The sequence below is a fragment of the Rhamphochromis sp. 'chilingali' genome, assembly GCF_963969265.1.
Source record: "Rhamphochromis sp. 'chilingali' genome assembly, chromosome: 4".
In the NCBI taxonomy this organism is placed as follows: Eukaryota; Metazoa; Chordata; class Actinopteri; order Cichliformes; family Cichlidae; genus Rhamphochromis; species Rhamphochromis sp. 'chilingali'.
This window is the reverse complement of record NC_137948.1, coordinates 33,374,049-33,390,173: the sequence shown is the minus strand read 5'-3', so window position 1 is coordinate 33,390,173 and position 16,125 is coordinate 33,374,049. Positions and strand designations below refer to the sequence as shown.

Below are 16,125 nucleotides of genomic sequence, written 5' to 3'. Positions count from 1 at the left end.
AAGGCTAGGCAGCGCCTGTATCACCTACGACAACTGAGGAAGTTCAGGGTCTCTCCAAAGATCCTCAGGATTTTCTATACAGGCGCTGTGGAGAGCATCCTCACACAGAACATGACATCGTGGTTTGGGAACAGCTGTGTGAAGGACCAAAAAGCTCTCCAGAGAGTGATCCGTACAGCAGAACGCTGCTGCAGGATTGCTCTCCCCCCGCTTCAGGACACCTACACCAGGAGATGCCGGACTAGAGCAGCGCAGATACTGAAGGACCCGTCCCATCCTGGCAACAAACTGTTCCAACTTCTGCAATCTGGTAGAAGGTTCCGCATCTTCCGGGCAAGGACAGAGAGACTCAAGAGGAGCTTCTATCCCCAAGCCATCCGTGCCCTAAACACACACACCCGCCCTCTCACATCATCTATAATTGACTGAGACAGGACTCTCTTCCAGACACTCTAAACCAAGGCACAATGTACATTTCAATTCCTTTAATTTTAAATATGTTTATATTGTCTATCCCGTAAAATAGTCAGATGTCTATTCATATTAATGTACAGAATTCACCTGCTTGCTGCTACTACTGCACATTCACCCAGTGTATATACTATATGTATGTATATATATATATATATATATAATGTTCTTCCTCTACACCCCCCCCCCCCCCAATTTTTGCACATGTCGAGGAGCGTGTCAGGCTACATTTCACTGTGTGTTATACTTGTATAACTATGCATGTGACAAATAAAGAACCTTGAACCTTGAAATTGTCTGTGTTTGACAAAATGTGCTGATTTTTCACATGTGATAGCAGAACTGAATTGGGCATGCACAGGATGAGTCACATCATTTGAAACTTAGCCCTGATTGGAGAAATTGGAAGAGTTACAACTGACCCATGTTACAACTATCCCCGGTCTCCCCTACCTAAAAAAAATACTCACCAGCATGAAAATTCTGTTATGCTTCTATTACGTGTTGTTAGTTCAGCCCTTATGTCATTTTCAGAGGGATGCTTTGTGTTGTTGGTTAAAAAGATGTCTCGTGTGAGTGTGTCTGCAGACAGACTGCATTCAGCATTAAAAGCAACACTTCCTCATATGTCTTTCCCACAAAGCAGAGCCCTCTAGTGGAGAATCGATGCACTGACATCATATTGAATGTTCCTTAGAATTTGTTTTCTTCTTTGCTGCATTTTTTCTTTTTATTGTTTAGTTTTTACAAAGTACACATAGGAAATTATTAAATGTAATGTAATTAAACGTAATTATATTTTCATCAATACCTGTCAGTGTAACAGTGGGAACAGAGACATGTGGTTTAGTTGTTATTTTGTGGTTTAGAAAAAAAACCCCCAACACTTGACAGAAGTTAAACCTGCAGACGTGATGACTTTGATGTTTTATGTTGCGTCAGAAACAGAGTTAATAATTTTACAGTCAAAGCTGCAGAGCACCCAGAAAGTAAAACAAACCAAAGCTCACAGAGTAATATCATTAGCATGTCTCCTATTTTCATTGGACCTCTTTAAAGTGAAGCTGAAGTATTTCTATATTTCTGTTAATTACTTTCCTGTGTTGTCTGTTTTAGTACAATGTGTGAAACCCACTGACAGACACACCAGCTGTGGTGTCTCTGCTGTGACACTGAAGTTATTTCAGACACAAACTCTCCACAAAATGTTCCTTTAAATCACCATGGTAACAAACTCTTCTTTAGTGAGCAGGCAGTGGCTCTATGGTGGAGTAGAGATCAGCTGTGTGGTTCTGACTGAAGTGCAGTCTCCTGTAGTGATGATCATCCTGCTCTGCTGACTGAGCTGAGATACTTTCAGGGTTCATCTGAGGAGACGAGACAGTAATTATACATTTATATTAAACTAAATCTTTAGCTCACTCTCCTTTCAGAGCATTATAAACATCACTTTGTAGAGCTCAACTGATAAATGTCTGTGTTAAACATGTGGTAAACAAGCCTTTTAGTGGTCGTTTCAGGGAATTATTTCCTAGTTTATTAACATAAATTATACTACATGGCTTTTTGATGTAGTTCAAATCAGAGTGAAATCTGTGTACAGTCAGGGCTAAACTTCACGTCTGTTCAATGTCCAAAAATAATATGTAAGCCTGATATCAGCCTAATGATTGTCGATGTATGGCATTTGTAGTATCTCAAAATATAATAGTAGTGTGTCCCTGTCACATGATGTTCATGGTGTAACTGTATATAATCTAATAAAAACTCTATAAAAGAAAATCTTCAGGTAGAGTTTGTGAGAAAACTGAAAAAGCTGAAGACTTTTTTGATTATTTTAGGTGAAGACAAACACGACAGATGAGGAGATGTTTTTGTTTGAATCCAGTTCTGTACCTGCTCTTTGTTGTCTGATGTTCTTCTTGGAGACTGTCTGGAAGTCCTCTTTGATCTAGTTAAAAAAAGATGACTGACTATGTGAAATATAAGACAAAAACAATTTCCTTATTTGATCCACTGAATCTGGAAAGGAGCTCACAGCCCTCTATATTCAAAACACAAAGTAATGAACTCTATAATCCACTTGGATCTTATTCAGGTTATTATAAAGCCCAGTCTGTAATAATCTACAGTTTTGTAACAATATAGCCCTCATTTACAGTGTAATTAATATTTCAGACATACTCAGGTTTGTAGTGGATATGATGTTGTTCTCGGGGCTGAGATGGAGGAATCGTGGAGTAGAGAGAATCTGTTTCATTCTTGTAGACGTGGAGTCTTTGGTAGTTCAGGTCCTGCTCTCCTCGATGGGCTGCGATGTCGTCATACTGGGGACCAAAGTTTAAATGATAACAAAGAAACAGAGAAGTTACATTTTCAGTGATGATGATGATTATTGTTACTTTTACAATAATGAATACATTATTGCAGATCCTTCAACTAAGAGCTCAGCTGGATGGTAGAATTAGCCCAAAATAGTAGATTCAAACTTATATTCATAGATATTCAATATGAGTTAAACTATGTGAGTGAGTCTGTTTAAATAATTTGCTCTGACATTTTAAAAAAAACTATCATGAAGCTTTTAAAAAACTGACTGGTCTATTATTTGTTGCTGTAGAGTACAGGACCTTAAAACATGTGGTACATAACATTTCTGTGTCAGCAGAAGAAAAACTAAAAGAAGACAAAAAACTAAGAAAGAACAATGATGTGATTAAATAATGAATAAGAAACGTATCATCTCTTAAAAATGACTTGTATGAAAAAGTATAGAATGACACTGATGTTTTGTGTTGTACTAAAACTGTACTTTATTTTTATCACCTCCAAATCATCCAAATCTTCATTTCTTGAAGGTTGGTGAGAGTTCTTCTTTCTTCTGGTTTATGAAAAATAGTGAATACAAACATGAACAGGTGGTGTCTGGTTAGTGTGTAAATTCTAGATGAAACCTAAGAGATTTGACAGAGGAAACAGTCTTTATCCTCACCTGATCCACCAGCAGACAGTGAGAAGTATTAAAACCAGCAGAGCTGCAGAAACTCCTGCAGCTGCTGGTGTCCATGTTCCTGTGATACTTTGGACAGTGAGAGTCTTTGGAGCAGAGCTGATCTCTTTGTTGGTTTTCACAGCACAGGAGTAGCTTCCTGCATCCTCCCTGCTGACTGGGTCTAAGATCAGATGTTTGTTCTGGTTCTCTCTCGGGGTCAGAGGTCGACTGTTCAAGTACCAAATGTAGTTTGTGTTGTCAGTCAGAGGACAGCTGGTGCTGCAGGTCAGTGTGACTCTCTGACCCTCTGTCACCACTGCAGAAGGACTCATCTTCACTCTCAGCTCTGAAAGACACTCAGACTGGTCAGTAAATGTAAGAGATATTTCTTATAAACAGCAGGTTGGTTTTCAGGCATCAATGTTACAAAGTGAGTGAGAAATTTTTTTTGTTTTTACAAATATTAGAACTGTATTAAATTGAAGAAAAAAAAAGATAATTTAGTAAAGATTTTTACCCAAAATGAACCTACTGACAGTAAATGTTCAAACGGCCAGAAATGTAAAAATATTACTTTACTGTACGTGTGACACCTTTTACATTACTGGAGAACATCTTTAGTAGGAAACCCGAGAGAATTGTGTCACGGCGGGTGAGGAGAGCCGTGTGAAAATAATAAATGAGGATCCAATCGCAGGCAGTAGTGGAGAAGTGAAGGTGGTTTATTGAACATGAAATAAATAGGGACAAACAGCAAATGGAGCACGAAATAAACTAGACTGGAGAACAACTAAACTACAAAGCACAAACCTGAATGAGAACGAGCAGAGGAGAATGACGATGGACAGCAGGGAGAACACACGGGTGAGACATGGTAGATACACAGATGACACAGAGTGGAATACACAGACGGACCAGCAACTACAATGACGGAGGACACGACTTAAATACACACAGAGAAACACGGGAATTACACACAGGTGGTGGACACAGCTGGGAACAATCAGTGAGACGAGACAGAGGTAAAACTGAACACACTCACATGAGACGCAGACCTTCACAATAAAACATCACACGCAGGCTCGACATCGAGAGACAGACAGGAAATAACATATAAACTAAACCCGCATCTTAAACCCAGATAAACAGAAACATGGAACTCTAATAATAAACATCATAATCATCACCATAAACACAACAAGAGAAGAAGAAAACAATCCAAAACTAAAACCCAAACATAATAAAACTCAAAATACTGGGTCCAACGGACCCAGAACCGTGACAAATTGAACCATAATCAATGGATTTATGAACTGGAATTCCTGCTGTGTTGGACTGAAACCTGGAAGAGGTTTGGTGAGTTTGTGCTGAGTCTCTGCTTCTCCTTTTTTTTTTTTTTTTTTTTTTTTTTTTAAATGACATCAGAAACAGCAGTATGCGACATTACGTGATGGCAGAGCTTCAGTTCATCCTTTTTTTTTTTTTTTTTTTTTTTTTTTTTTGCTTCTCATTGATGTTCTCTCTCCCTCAAAGCAACACAAGACTACATTTAAAGTCTAAAGTTGTGGACATTTTCTTTTTGACTCTTTCAGTAACTGTAAAGGTTAAAACATGTGTATAAATATTACATCTCTCAAATCGTTCTCACCGATTGTTCTAGTCCTTATGCTAACACATACCTGGGATCTATTTTCACCACTAAAGTAACAAGTGCAAACATAGGTGAGCAGAGCTTCTGTTAATTGCCATTAATAGCTAATAATTGTAGCTAACTCTGGAGTTGCTCGTGGATTTCATCATCAAGCTGAAACGTTGTAGTCATGCAGCTGTAGGCTGTTAGAGCTGGGTGAGTCTCCCCACTACCAGCTTAGATTAGTTTCTGTTAGCTTATTTGAGTAACACACAGGACTAACTGGGATCTAAACAATGAACAGTGAGTCAAACAAGCTGTAATTACCTGTGACAATCAGAGTAACTCCAGGAAAATCAAACTGTTTCACTTCTTCATTTCCTGTTGTGATGGTGAACCTGTATTCTGCTGGGTCATCTCTCTTCAGCTTCTTTAATCTGAGGATGTGTTGGTTCTTCATGCTGTCATCATACTCCACATGATCTGCATCCTCAGTCAGCTGTTCAGCTTCTCTCTTGACTTTATACCAACATTTAGACTTTATCTGCTCGTAGTCAGGATGTGAGTATTTACTGGAGATGTTGACTGAAGATCCTTCCAGAGCACAGATTCTGCTGTGGACATAATTCAACGCCCAGCAGAAATCATTTAGACCTGAAATATCAATGAAACAGAGAAGAGATATTTTAACTTAATTAGTCAAATCAGTTTATTTCTATCACACATTTAAACACAACAACAAGTAAAAAGCACTTTAAAGTATACTTAGAATAAAAACAACCAAATAATTAACAAAAGCAATAATAAAATAATAACATTAAATATATATAAAAGAAGAAAGAAATACACTGGGCAAAATGACAGACTGAGTTACTCTTGGCTGAGACTGAAAAAGCTGAGCAGAAGTCAGGAGATGAATACTGTTAGTATCATAGATGAGCAGATCTGAAGAGGGAGAGTTTTGGATCTGCAGCTGAGAATTGTGATGTGATCACCAACGTTTTAAAACTGATCCTGAACTTTACAGGAAACCAGTGTGATGATTAGTCATAATTGCAAGAAGTGGTGGTAATACTTTGTAAGTGGAGAGACAATAAGTTTACTCACAGACGTCAGCAGAGCGCACATCCTCAAGACCTTTTACAGCACAAGACAAACTGTCTGGCTGAGAGATGTGAACTAGAATCTGTTTTCCCTCCTGCACTGTAGGCTTTCTGTTCTCATACCACACAAAGGAAATCAGAGGCTCAGTCAGAAAACAGCTGCTGTTACAGGTCAGTCTGATGTGACCTCTGTGTTCAGCAGGAGTCCTCTGGACATGAATTTCTGTTGGGAGATGATGAACACATTTTCCACCAGTTCATCTCTGTCATGTCAAATAAATTAAGAAATAAAAATGAAATTTCAAAGTGCAGTTTGTCCAGAACTTCACCTCTGGGATATGTGATGGAGCAGGACTCGTCCACTGATGTCTGCTGAGAAGAACACATTCTCCCTTTAGCATAGGTCACACTGAAGCAGGTCTCTGTGATGGAACCTGAGAAAAACCAACAACTTTCAGTAAATTCATTAGAGTCTGAAGAGTAAAGTGTTTGTGTTTAACATCTCATAACATGATGAGGAGGTGTCCATCATGACTCACCCACAGAGACTTGAGGGGCTCTGAGATGCTCGTAGCCTTTGACAGCACAGGAGTATGTGACTGCTTCCTCACTGCTGAGCAGCTCTTGGTACCAGGGAGACCAGTCCTCATAGAGAAACTCTCTGTTCTTGTACCAGATGTAGGCTGCAGGCTTTTCAGTCAGAGGACAGCTGCTGCTGCACATCAGTGTTACTGTCTGTCCCTCTGTGGCAGGAATCACCTTTACCTGCAGCTCTGAGAGGTCACATGACCAACATGAATACACTGATCATTCATAAACTCATTCATTTATGATGCATTTGTAAAAAGAACTGTACCTGTAACTTGGAGATGAATTCCACTTTGTTGGCACTTTGATCTGTCAGCAGTTTTAATGCAGCAGTAAAAATTTCCATCTCTCTCTGTCAGATTATTGATTGTTAGAGTGAAATTACTCTCTGCTGACATGCTGTACTTTACATGTGTTTCCTCTACTGAGAACTTTATCTTGGAGACAGTATCGTGTCCAGTGTACCAGCCATTTCTTGCAGTGGGATGTTGATGTGAGCAGGGCAGATTCACTGATGAACCTTTCAAGGCACAGATGCTGTTTGCTTTTCCCTGAACACCTTTAACACAACATGTGATTAGAAAACATGGTGAACATTTATGCTAACTTTCTTTTCTGTGCTAATCTGTGATGACAGCATGTTACTGTGAAGGATCACAATCTGGTGCTTTGATACACTTGAGAGTTCAGAACAGTAAAAGTACAAATCCTGTTAACTGTCAATCTTCTGTTCTCTAAAATCATTTTGTAACTTTCTGCAGGTTTGACACTAAAACTCCTGCCTTCCACAAACAGCATCACAGTCATCATGAGGAGGAGAAACAAATTATTCCTACCTGAGAGACACAGAATGAAACCCATGAACAAACATCCAGCTTCGGCCAACAACATGGCTGCTGTAGATTTTCTCTTCTAATGAGAAAGTTGATGTATGATGATTGTAAAGAGCCGATCACTGCTGCTCTCAGAGTTTGGAAAATATCAGAAACATGAATGTTAAAAATCAACATCTGTCTACCAGGAATCACTGACTTGTGTGAGTGTGTCAGCAGACAAACTGCATTCAGCTTTAACACCATCACTTCCTCATTTACTTATTTGCCCCACAAAGAGCCCTCTAGTGAAGAATCCATGTATTGACCTCAAATAAATGTATTTTCTATTTCTTGTCATCATTATTAAAATTATAATATTGTTTTTTAGTTTACAAAATGTAAAAATTGCAATATCATTAAATTTCACATAAATATTTTGTGTTTATTTACAACAAAAAACCTTCAGTGATAACAATGAGAACGTGAAGATGTGAAGCTGTTTGTTGTTGTTAATTTAACAGATGTTAAACCTCCAAACATGATGTCTTTAATGTTTTAATTTTTGACACAAACAATGTGAAGGATTTTTATGTTTGAAGCTGCAAATCACCCAGAAAGTAACACAACGCGCACAACTATTGATAATGGATTGCATATATATAGTGCTTTTCGAGACCCTCAAAGCGTTTTACGATTCCACTATTCATTCACACACTGGTGGAGGCAGCTACAGTTGTAGTCAGAACAGAAGCGAGGTTGCTGTATCACGCCCCTCTGGCCATCACCAGTAGGCGATAGGTGAAGTGTCTTGCCCAAGGGCACAACAACAGAGACTGTCCGAGCCGGGGCTCGAACCGGCAACCTTCCAATCACAAGACGAACTGCCAACTCTTGAGCCACGATCGCCCCATTCAACACAATCATGCCAGACATTGGCTGTATCCCAATTCAGGGTCTGCAGCCTTAAAGTACGCAGCCTCAACGGTCCTCAAGGGCCGCGTACTTAAAGACCGCTTAGGCTGGAAGTGCGAGGCTTGTGTAATGGGACGGTCTAGCCTCCGTTGCGCTGCCCAGGTTGTCTAGCAACCATGATACTAACAGCTGGAAACGTTTCATACAGCTTTGTTTGACAGAAATGAAGGAGAAAATCTTTTGTTCATTTGTTTGTTTCTTTCTACATGAGCTTTGATCATTCTCTGTAGGATTAAGCTCAGCTATTGAACGGAGTATATTTTAAAGTAAAGGCTTTAAAACCAAGTTAGTACAAACGTCACTAATGTCACATAACTTTGCCGACATGTGGCCAACAGTAATGTTTTAATGTTCTTCATTATTAAACATTTGCACATAAATACGTGACATAATATTCAGTACTTACTTAAAGTTTACTCTTCGGGCGCCCCTCATCCGCCGTTTTTTTCGGCAAAATTATCCACACCCACCGCCGCACTATGCATTCTGGGATCTGTTGGGCCACGAAGTCTACACTGCCACAGCCTTAAAACTCAGGGAAATGAAGGATGCATTTCAGGGCCGCATTTCGAGCAGCCTTTGAATTGGGACAGCCTTTGGCGCGCCGCTGTGACGTAATCGGCCTTGAAATGCGTACTTTAAGGCTGCAGACCCTGAATTGGGATACAGACATTGACACCACATAATATCATCAGACATCTTTAAATTGAAAATCAGGTATTTGTACAGCAGATGATGTTTTTTGTAGTGTTTGCTTTCATGTTGTTCTGTCTGTAAACACAATGAAATGCATGTGATGCAAAATACAAGACCTGCTAATCGTGTTACTTTAGGCGCTTTAGGTTTTCTTACTTTCTGGGTGATCATGTCTTCAGGTCGTTCTTTTAAGTTTGTTTTTTGAACCACAATATGACCTCAAACAATTTCATGTCTCTGCTTTCACCATCAACGCTGACAGATACATGCTCTTCCACTTATATGGTTAGAGTTCACAAGGAAGGTGGAGTTTATCACAGTTTCCACAGGGCAAGAGGTGAGGCGACCCTGGACAGCCCAACAGTCTCTCACAGGGCAAACACAGAGAGAAAGAAAACTAGATGTACTCACACCTGTGAACAAACACAGGAAGAACATGTGAAGGCAAAGTCCCAGACATGAAGCCACGAGCTTGTTAAAGCGAGACGACCACCATAACCACTGCACCACCACACAGACAGAGCTTTCATGAAAACACAATGAAATTGTGGCTCGTCACATGTTTAACTGAGATCATTTGTCACTGAAAAATTATAAAGCCAAAAATTCTGGAAGAAAAATAAACAGAAAACAATTCATTCAAAGTAGATTCAGTATTTTGTCAAATATCTCATGTAATACATTCTTCACTAGAGGGCTCTTTGTGGGGCAAATAAGTAAATGAGGAAGTGATGGTGTTAAAGCTGAATGCAGTTTGTCTGCTGACACACTCATACAAGTCAGTCATTCCTGTCAGACAGAAGTTGATTTTTAACATTCATGTTTCTGATATTTCTGAAACTCTGAGAGCAGCAGTGATCGGCTCTTTACAATCATCATACATCAACTTTCTCATTAGAAGAGAAAATCTACAGCAGCCATGTTGTTGGCCGAAGCTGGATGTTTGTTCATGGGTTTCATTCTGTGTCTCTCAGGTAGGAATAATTTGTTTCTCCTCCTCATGATGACTGTGATGCTGTTTCTGGAAGGCAGGAGTTTTAGTGTCAAACCTGCAGAAAGTTACAAAATGATTTTAGAAAACAGAAGATTCACAGTTAACAGGATTTGTACTTTTACTGTTCTGAACTCTCAAGTGTATCAAAGCACCAGATTGTGATCCTTCACAGTAACATGCTGTCATCACAGATTAGCACAGAAAAGAAAGTTAGCATAAATGTTCACCATGTTTTCTAATCACATGTTGTGTTAAAGGTGTTCAGGGAAAAGCAAACAGCATCTGTGCCTTGAAAGGTTCATCAGTGAATCTGCCCTGCTCACATCAACATCCCACTGCAAGAAATGGCTGGTACACTGGACACGATACTGTCTCCAAGATAAAGTTCTCAGTAGAGGAAACACATGTAAAGTACAGCATGTCAGCAGAGAGTAATTTCACTCTAACAATCAATAATCTGACAGAGAGAGATGGAAATTTTTACTGCTGCATTAAAACTGCTGACAGATCAAAGTGCCAACAAAGTGGAATTCATCTCCAAGTTACAGGTACAGTTCTTTTTACAAATGCATCATAAATGAATGAGTTTATGAATGATCAGTGTATTCATGTTGGTCATGTGACCTCTCAGAGCTGCAGGTAAAGGTGATTCCTGCCACAGAGGGACAGACAGTAACACTGATGTGCAGCAGCAGCTGTCCTCTGACTGAAAAGCCTGCAGCCTACATCTGGTACAAGAACAGAGAGTTTCTCTATGAGGACTGGTCTCCCTGGTACCAAGAGCTGCTCAGCAGTGAGGAAGCAGTCACATACTCCTGTGCTGTCAAAGGCTACGAGCATCTCAGAGCCCCTGAAGTCTCTGTGGGTGAGTCATGATGGACGCCTCCTCATCATGTTATGAGATGTTAAACACAAACACTTTACTCTTCAGACTCTAATGAATTTACTGAAAGTTGTTGGTTTTTCTCAGGTTCCATCACAGAGACCTGCTTCAGTGTGACCTATGCTAAAGGGAGAATGTGTTCTTCTCAGCAGACATCAGTGGACGAGTCCTGCTCCATCACATATCCCAGAGGTGAAGTTCTGGACAAACTGCACTTTGAAACTTCATTTTTATTTGTTGATTTATTTGACATGACAGAGATGAACTGGTGGAAAATGTGTTTATCATCTCCCAACAGAAATTCATGTCCAGAGGACTCCTGCTGAACACAGAGGTCACATCAGACTGACCTGTAACAGCAGCTGTTTTCTGACTGAGCCTCTGATTTCCTTTGTGTGGTATGAGACCAGAAAGCCTACAGTGCAGGAGGGAAAACAGATTCTAGTTTCCAGCTCTAATCATGACAGTTTGTCTTGTGCTGTAAAAGGTCTTGAGGATGTGCGCTCTGCTGACATCTGTGAGTAAACTTATTGTCTCTCCACTTACAAAGTATTACCACCACTTCTTGCAATTAAGACTAATCATCACACTGGTTTCCTGTAAAGTTCAGGATCAGTTTTAAAACGTTGGTGATCACATCACAATTCTCAGCTGCAGATCCAAAACTCTCCCTCTTCAGATCTGCTCACTGTGATACTAACAGTATTCATCTCCTGACTTCTGCTCAGCTTTTTCAGTCTCAGCCAAGAGTAACTCAGTCTGTCATTTTGCCCAGTGTATTTCTTTCTTCTTTTATATATATTTAATGTTATTATTTTATTATTGCTTTTGTTAATTATTTGGTTGTTTTTATTCTAAGTATACTTTAAAGTGCTTTTTACTTGTTGTTGTGTTTAAATGTGTGATAGAAATAAACTGATTTGACTAATTAAGTTAAAATATCTCTTCTCTGTTTCATTGATATTTCAGGTGTTAGTGATTCCTGCTGGAGTTTGAATTATGTCCACAGCAGAATCTGTGCTCTGGAAGGATCTTCAGTCAACATCTCCAGTAAATACTCACATCCTGACTACGAGCAGATAAAGTCTAAATGTTGGTATAAAGTCAAGAGAGAAGCTGAACAGCTGACTGAGGATGCAGATCATGTGGAGTATGATGACAGCATGAAGAACCAACACATCCTCAGATTAAAGAAGCTGAAGAGAGATGACTCAGCAGAATACAGGTTCACCATCACAACAGAAAATGAAGAAGTGAAAGAGTTTGATTTTCCTGGAGTTACTCTGATTGTCACAGGTAATTACAGCTTGTTTGACTCACTGTTCATTGTTTAGATCCCAGTTAGTCCTGTGTGTTACTCAAATAAGCTAACAGAAACTAATCTAAGCTGGTAGTGGGGAGACTCACCCAGCTCTAACAGCCTACAGCTGCATGACTACAACGTTTCAGCTTGATGATGAAATCCACGAGCAACTCCAGAGTTAGCTGCAATTATTAGCTATTAATGGCAATTAACAGAAGCTCTGCTCACCTATGTTTGCACTTGTTACTTTAGTGGTGAAAATAGTTCCCAGGTATGTGTTAGCATAAGGACTAGAACAATCTGTGAGAACGATTTTAGAGATGTAATATTTATACACACGTTTTCAGCTTTATTGTTACTGAAAATGTCCACAACTTTAGACTTTAAATGTAGTCTTGTGTTGCTTTGAAGGAGAGAGAACATCAAGGAGAAGCAGAGACTCAGCACAAAATCACCAAACCTCTTCCAGGTTTCAGTCCAACACAGCCAGAATTCCAGTTCATAAATCCATTGATTATGGTTCATCCACTCGGGTTTACAACTAAAAATGTCCTCCAGTAATGTCACAGCTGTCACACGTACACTAAGATTTGTGGCCCTTGGACCATTTACTGCCAGTGGGCTCATTTTGGGTTACAAACAGCATGAAGCACCATCATTCATCTATGCAAACTGGTCAAGGAGACACAACCTGATCCATGATGGAGTCATCAGACGTTTCAAGATGTTTATACAAACTGATGCAATTTTATTTCCTCATTCAGTCAGTGATGAAAGGTTTTTTTAGTCTAATTTTTCTGTTTCAGTCCATGCATGGTTATCAGTCCCCAAACAGAGAAAGAACAGACAGACAAATGTTAAGTTATGTGAGCAATTAAATCTGTCATCTCCTACATAGAGTTAAAGCTCTTCATGTTATCCTTTACAATAAAATCTTTACTAAATTATTTAGTTTTCTTTTCTTAAACCTAATACAGTTCTCATATTTGTAAAAGAAAAATATTCTCTCACTCACTTTGTAACATTGACGCTAAACACCAACCTGCTGTTTATAAGAAACGCTTAACATAAAATATCTCTTACAGTTACTGACAAGTTTAAGTGTTTTTCAGAACTGAGAGTGAAGATGAGTCCTTCTGCAGTGGTGACAGAGGGTCAGAGAGTCACACTGACCTGCAGCACCAGCTGTCCTCTGACTGACAACACAAACTACATTTGGTACTTGAACAGTCGACCTCTGACCCCGAGAGAGAACCAGAACAAACATCTGATCCTAGACCCAGTCAGCAGGGAGGATGCAGGAAGCTACTCCTGTGCTGTGAAAACCAACAAAGATATCAGCTCTGCTCCAAAGACTCTCACTGTCCAAAGTATCACAGGAACATGGACACCAGCAGCTGCAGGAGTTTCTGCAGCTCTGCTGGTTTTAATACTTCTCACTGTCTGCTGGTGTGTTAGGTGAGCATCACTGTGTTCTCTTTCAAACTGTCATTCACACACTGACCTGACACCATCTGTTCACTTTCATATTCCCTTATTTCATTAACCAGAAAAAGGAGAACTTCTAGCCAATCATCAACAAGTGAAACAATGGAAAACTTGGAGCAGGTAAACTAAATAAATGCAATAATTCTTCTACAACAGAGGAACATCTCCCTGATCTATCTAGATTATTCCTTCATGCATGACAGAGCAGCTTCATTTTAACAAATATTGGAGATTATGTATTGGAATTTCAGGAGCAGGACTACCCCTACAAACACCGTAGTTCCAGCTGTCTTCTATATAGGTTCCCCCAGTTCTGCAAGCTGATCATTCTTGTTTACATGCTCCACCCTCCCTCCCTCCTTGTTCTCCATTCTTTAACTTCTTCGCTTCTATTTAGTACATGGGGATCTGCCAGGCCCGGGAGCCATCGTTAGCCCCTTTTAACATGTTATTAACATGTTATTTCTCTTTTTTATCAGGTAAATTTTAGACCCCAGCATGACGACATCTCAGCTCAACCAGCAGAGCAGGAACTTGACTACAGCGAGATCAACTTGTCCAAGATCCAAACAGAACATCCCTACTCCACTGTTCAGTCATTTCAAGAGCAGGAGCATGTCCCCTACGCTGTTGTCAACTTCAGAGACAACACAACACCTGAGTGAGTTTGTTTTATGATTATCAATAAAACTCAATGACCAGGCTGTGGACACCTAGAGCCTGTACAACACATCAACTTAAAGAAGATAAAATATAAAAACACATCTGGACTTAAATTGTTCTGTTCATGATGTTGGTATTACATTCACTTCTTGTATTTACTTTTTCTGATGAGTATGAACAAACTGTGGTCACTCTTGACAGGCTTCGTTCAAACCCTCATAGGAACTGAAACTAAAGCATTTGTAATGGTTACCAGCTTTTTATGTTGAGACAATCGTTCTCAGGCTCTGTCTCACACTAGATAAGAGGAACCCTCAAGAGCAGCTCTTTATCTATATATGTATATATTAAAATGTGTTTCTTAAAGTGTCTTTGACACATTAAAAGGTCATCATTATCTCAGGCTTTGCCCAACATGCCAGCAAAATTGTTCTAAAAATTGCATTAAAGAACAAACAAACAGTTGAACTCAATTTCTTGTAAAGTCAAAAATGTCTTCATCATAAATCCATTGGAGATTTATAGGACAGACTTCATATTTATGAACATGTAACAAACATTTTGTATTAGAAGTAGAATAATAAACTTTATCTTTAGCCCTTGTGTTGTCCTTGGGTCATTTTTGTCCTCTAAAGAAATCTTTTGCTATCAAAAATGTGTTTTTTATTCATCAAATGGTCTGAAAATAACAGAAGTTATTCATTACTATGCTATGCATGATTGGAATAAGTTTTAAGTAATTTGATTTATTAATGGGGTTTTTATTGGATTTTATAATACCTGTGGTCCTTGTGGACAACAATGACCCCAAAGTGTTGCAAAGGGCCATGTTTTCACACCATACTGCTTTCAAACATCTTTGATCTTGGATCACTGATGTGTGGGGTTAAGCAATGGTCATAACAACCACAACAACAACAACAGGCAGCACAATGAGGAGGCAGGTGCTCTATATTCAATGAAATTGTATTTATATAGCGCCAAATCACAACAACAGTCGCATCAAGGTGCTTCGTATTGTAAGGTAGACCCTACAATAATACATACACAGAACGTATGCTCATAGGCCTCCATTGCACTAGAGATTTGTGAGTATACTTTTTTTTACCATGTTGTGCAAAGCAATGACCAGTAGAACAATGCATATATTGTCCTCTAGTATAATGAGGACAACGAGAGAGGAAGAATAATGGATCGAATGCAGCTGTAGGCATATGTGGGTGTGTTGATTCTTACTGCCGTGCATCCAGTAGAGTCGCTACGGCCAGTTTATGACATCCTGAGTCTGGTAGAGAAGTTTTCATGCTGACACAAGATTAATCATAGAATCACAAAAAGGATATCATTTCTTAATAAAGACACAATAGAAGATCGTCATTCATGACACAAACGTGCTCCCATTTGCTAGTTTCTTCTTCAAAAAAGTAAGAGTTAGTAACTGAGTTACAATATTCTAAAAGTAATTAATTACTTGAAAAGTAACTGTTGCATTACTTTAAAAAAATGTTTAACCCTCTGGGGTCCTGG

At 39.2% G+C, this 16,125-nt stretch overlaps 2 protein-coding genes across 2 annotated transcripts; one reads left to right on the top strand and one right to left on the bottom strand.

The window, feature by feature from the left end:
* Positions 1-715: 715 nt before the first annotated feature.
* Positions 716-7,960, bottom strand: LOC308395020 (B-cell receptor CD22-like). The gene is made up of 11 exons (XM_080879675.1): positions 7,621-7,960; positions 7,053-7,343; positions 6,736-6,969; positions 6,526-6,630; positions 6,201-6,419; positions 5,421-5,747; positions 3,464-3,809; positions 3,298-3,352; positions 2,656-2,798; positions 2,368-2,422; positions 716-1,838 (listed from the first exon to the last, which is right to left on the bottom strand). Exons 1-11 carry the CDS (start codon positions 7,673-7,675, stop codon positions 1,713-1,715), a joined length of 1,956 nt encoding a protein of 651 aa, XP_080735801.1. The 5' UTR covers positions 7,676-7,960; the 3' UTR covers positions 716-1,712.
* Positions 7,961-10,126: 2,166 nt separating this feature from the next.
* LOC308395279 (B-cell receptor CD22-like) lies at positions 10,127-15,192 on the top strand. The gene is made up of 9 exons (XM_080880067.1): positions 10,127-10,241; positions 10,519-10,809; positions 10,893-11,126; positions 11,232-11,336; positions 11,443-11,661; positions 12,114-12,440; positions 13,560-13,905; positions 13,998-14,055; positions 14,415-15,192. The coding sequence occupies exons 1-9, from the start codon at positions 10,187-10,189 to the stop codon at positions 14,598-14,600; spliced, it is 1,821 nt and encodes a 606-aa protein (XP_080736193.1). The 5' UTR covers positions 10,127-10,186; the 3' UTR covers positions 14,601-15,192.
* The last annotated feature ends 933 nt before the right edge of the window (positions 15,193-16,125 follow it).

Excerpts from the sequence above, each read along its gene's own strand:
- LOC308395279 (XM_080880067.1), top strand. The coding sequence starts at position 10,187 with ATGTTGTTGGCCGAAGCTGGATGTTTGTTCATGGGTTTCATTCTGTGT. Across the intron at positions 10,810-10,892 it reads AATTCATCTCCAAGTTACAG|AGCTGCAGGTAAAGGTGATT; the intron begins GTACAGTTCTTT and ends GTGACCTCTCAG. Across the intron at positions 12,441-13,559 it reads AGTTACTCTGATTGTCACAG|AACTGAGAGTGAAGATGAGT; the intron begins GTAATTACAGCT and ends AGTGTTTTTCAG.
- LOC308395020 (XM_080879675.1), bottom strand. The coding sequence starts at position 7,675 with ATGTTGTTGGCCGAAGCTGGATGTTTGTTCATGGGTTTCATTCTGTGT. Across the intron at positions 6,970-7,052 it reads AATTCATCTCCAAGTTACAG|AGCTGCAGGTAAAGGTGATT; the intron begins GTACAGTTCTTT and ends GTGACCTCTCAG. Across the intron at positions 5,748-6,200 it reads TGTGCGCTCTGCTGACGTCT|GTCTAAATGATTTCTGCTGG; the intron begins GTGAGTAAACTT and ends TTGATATTTCAG.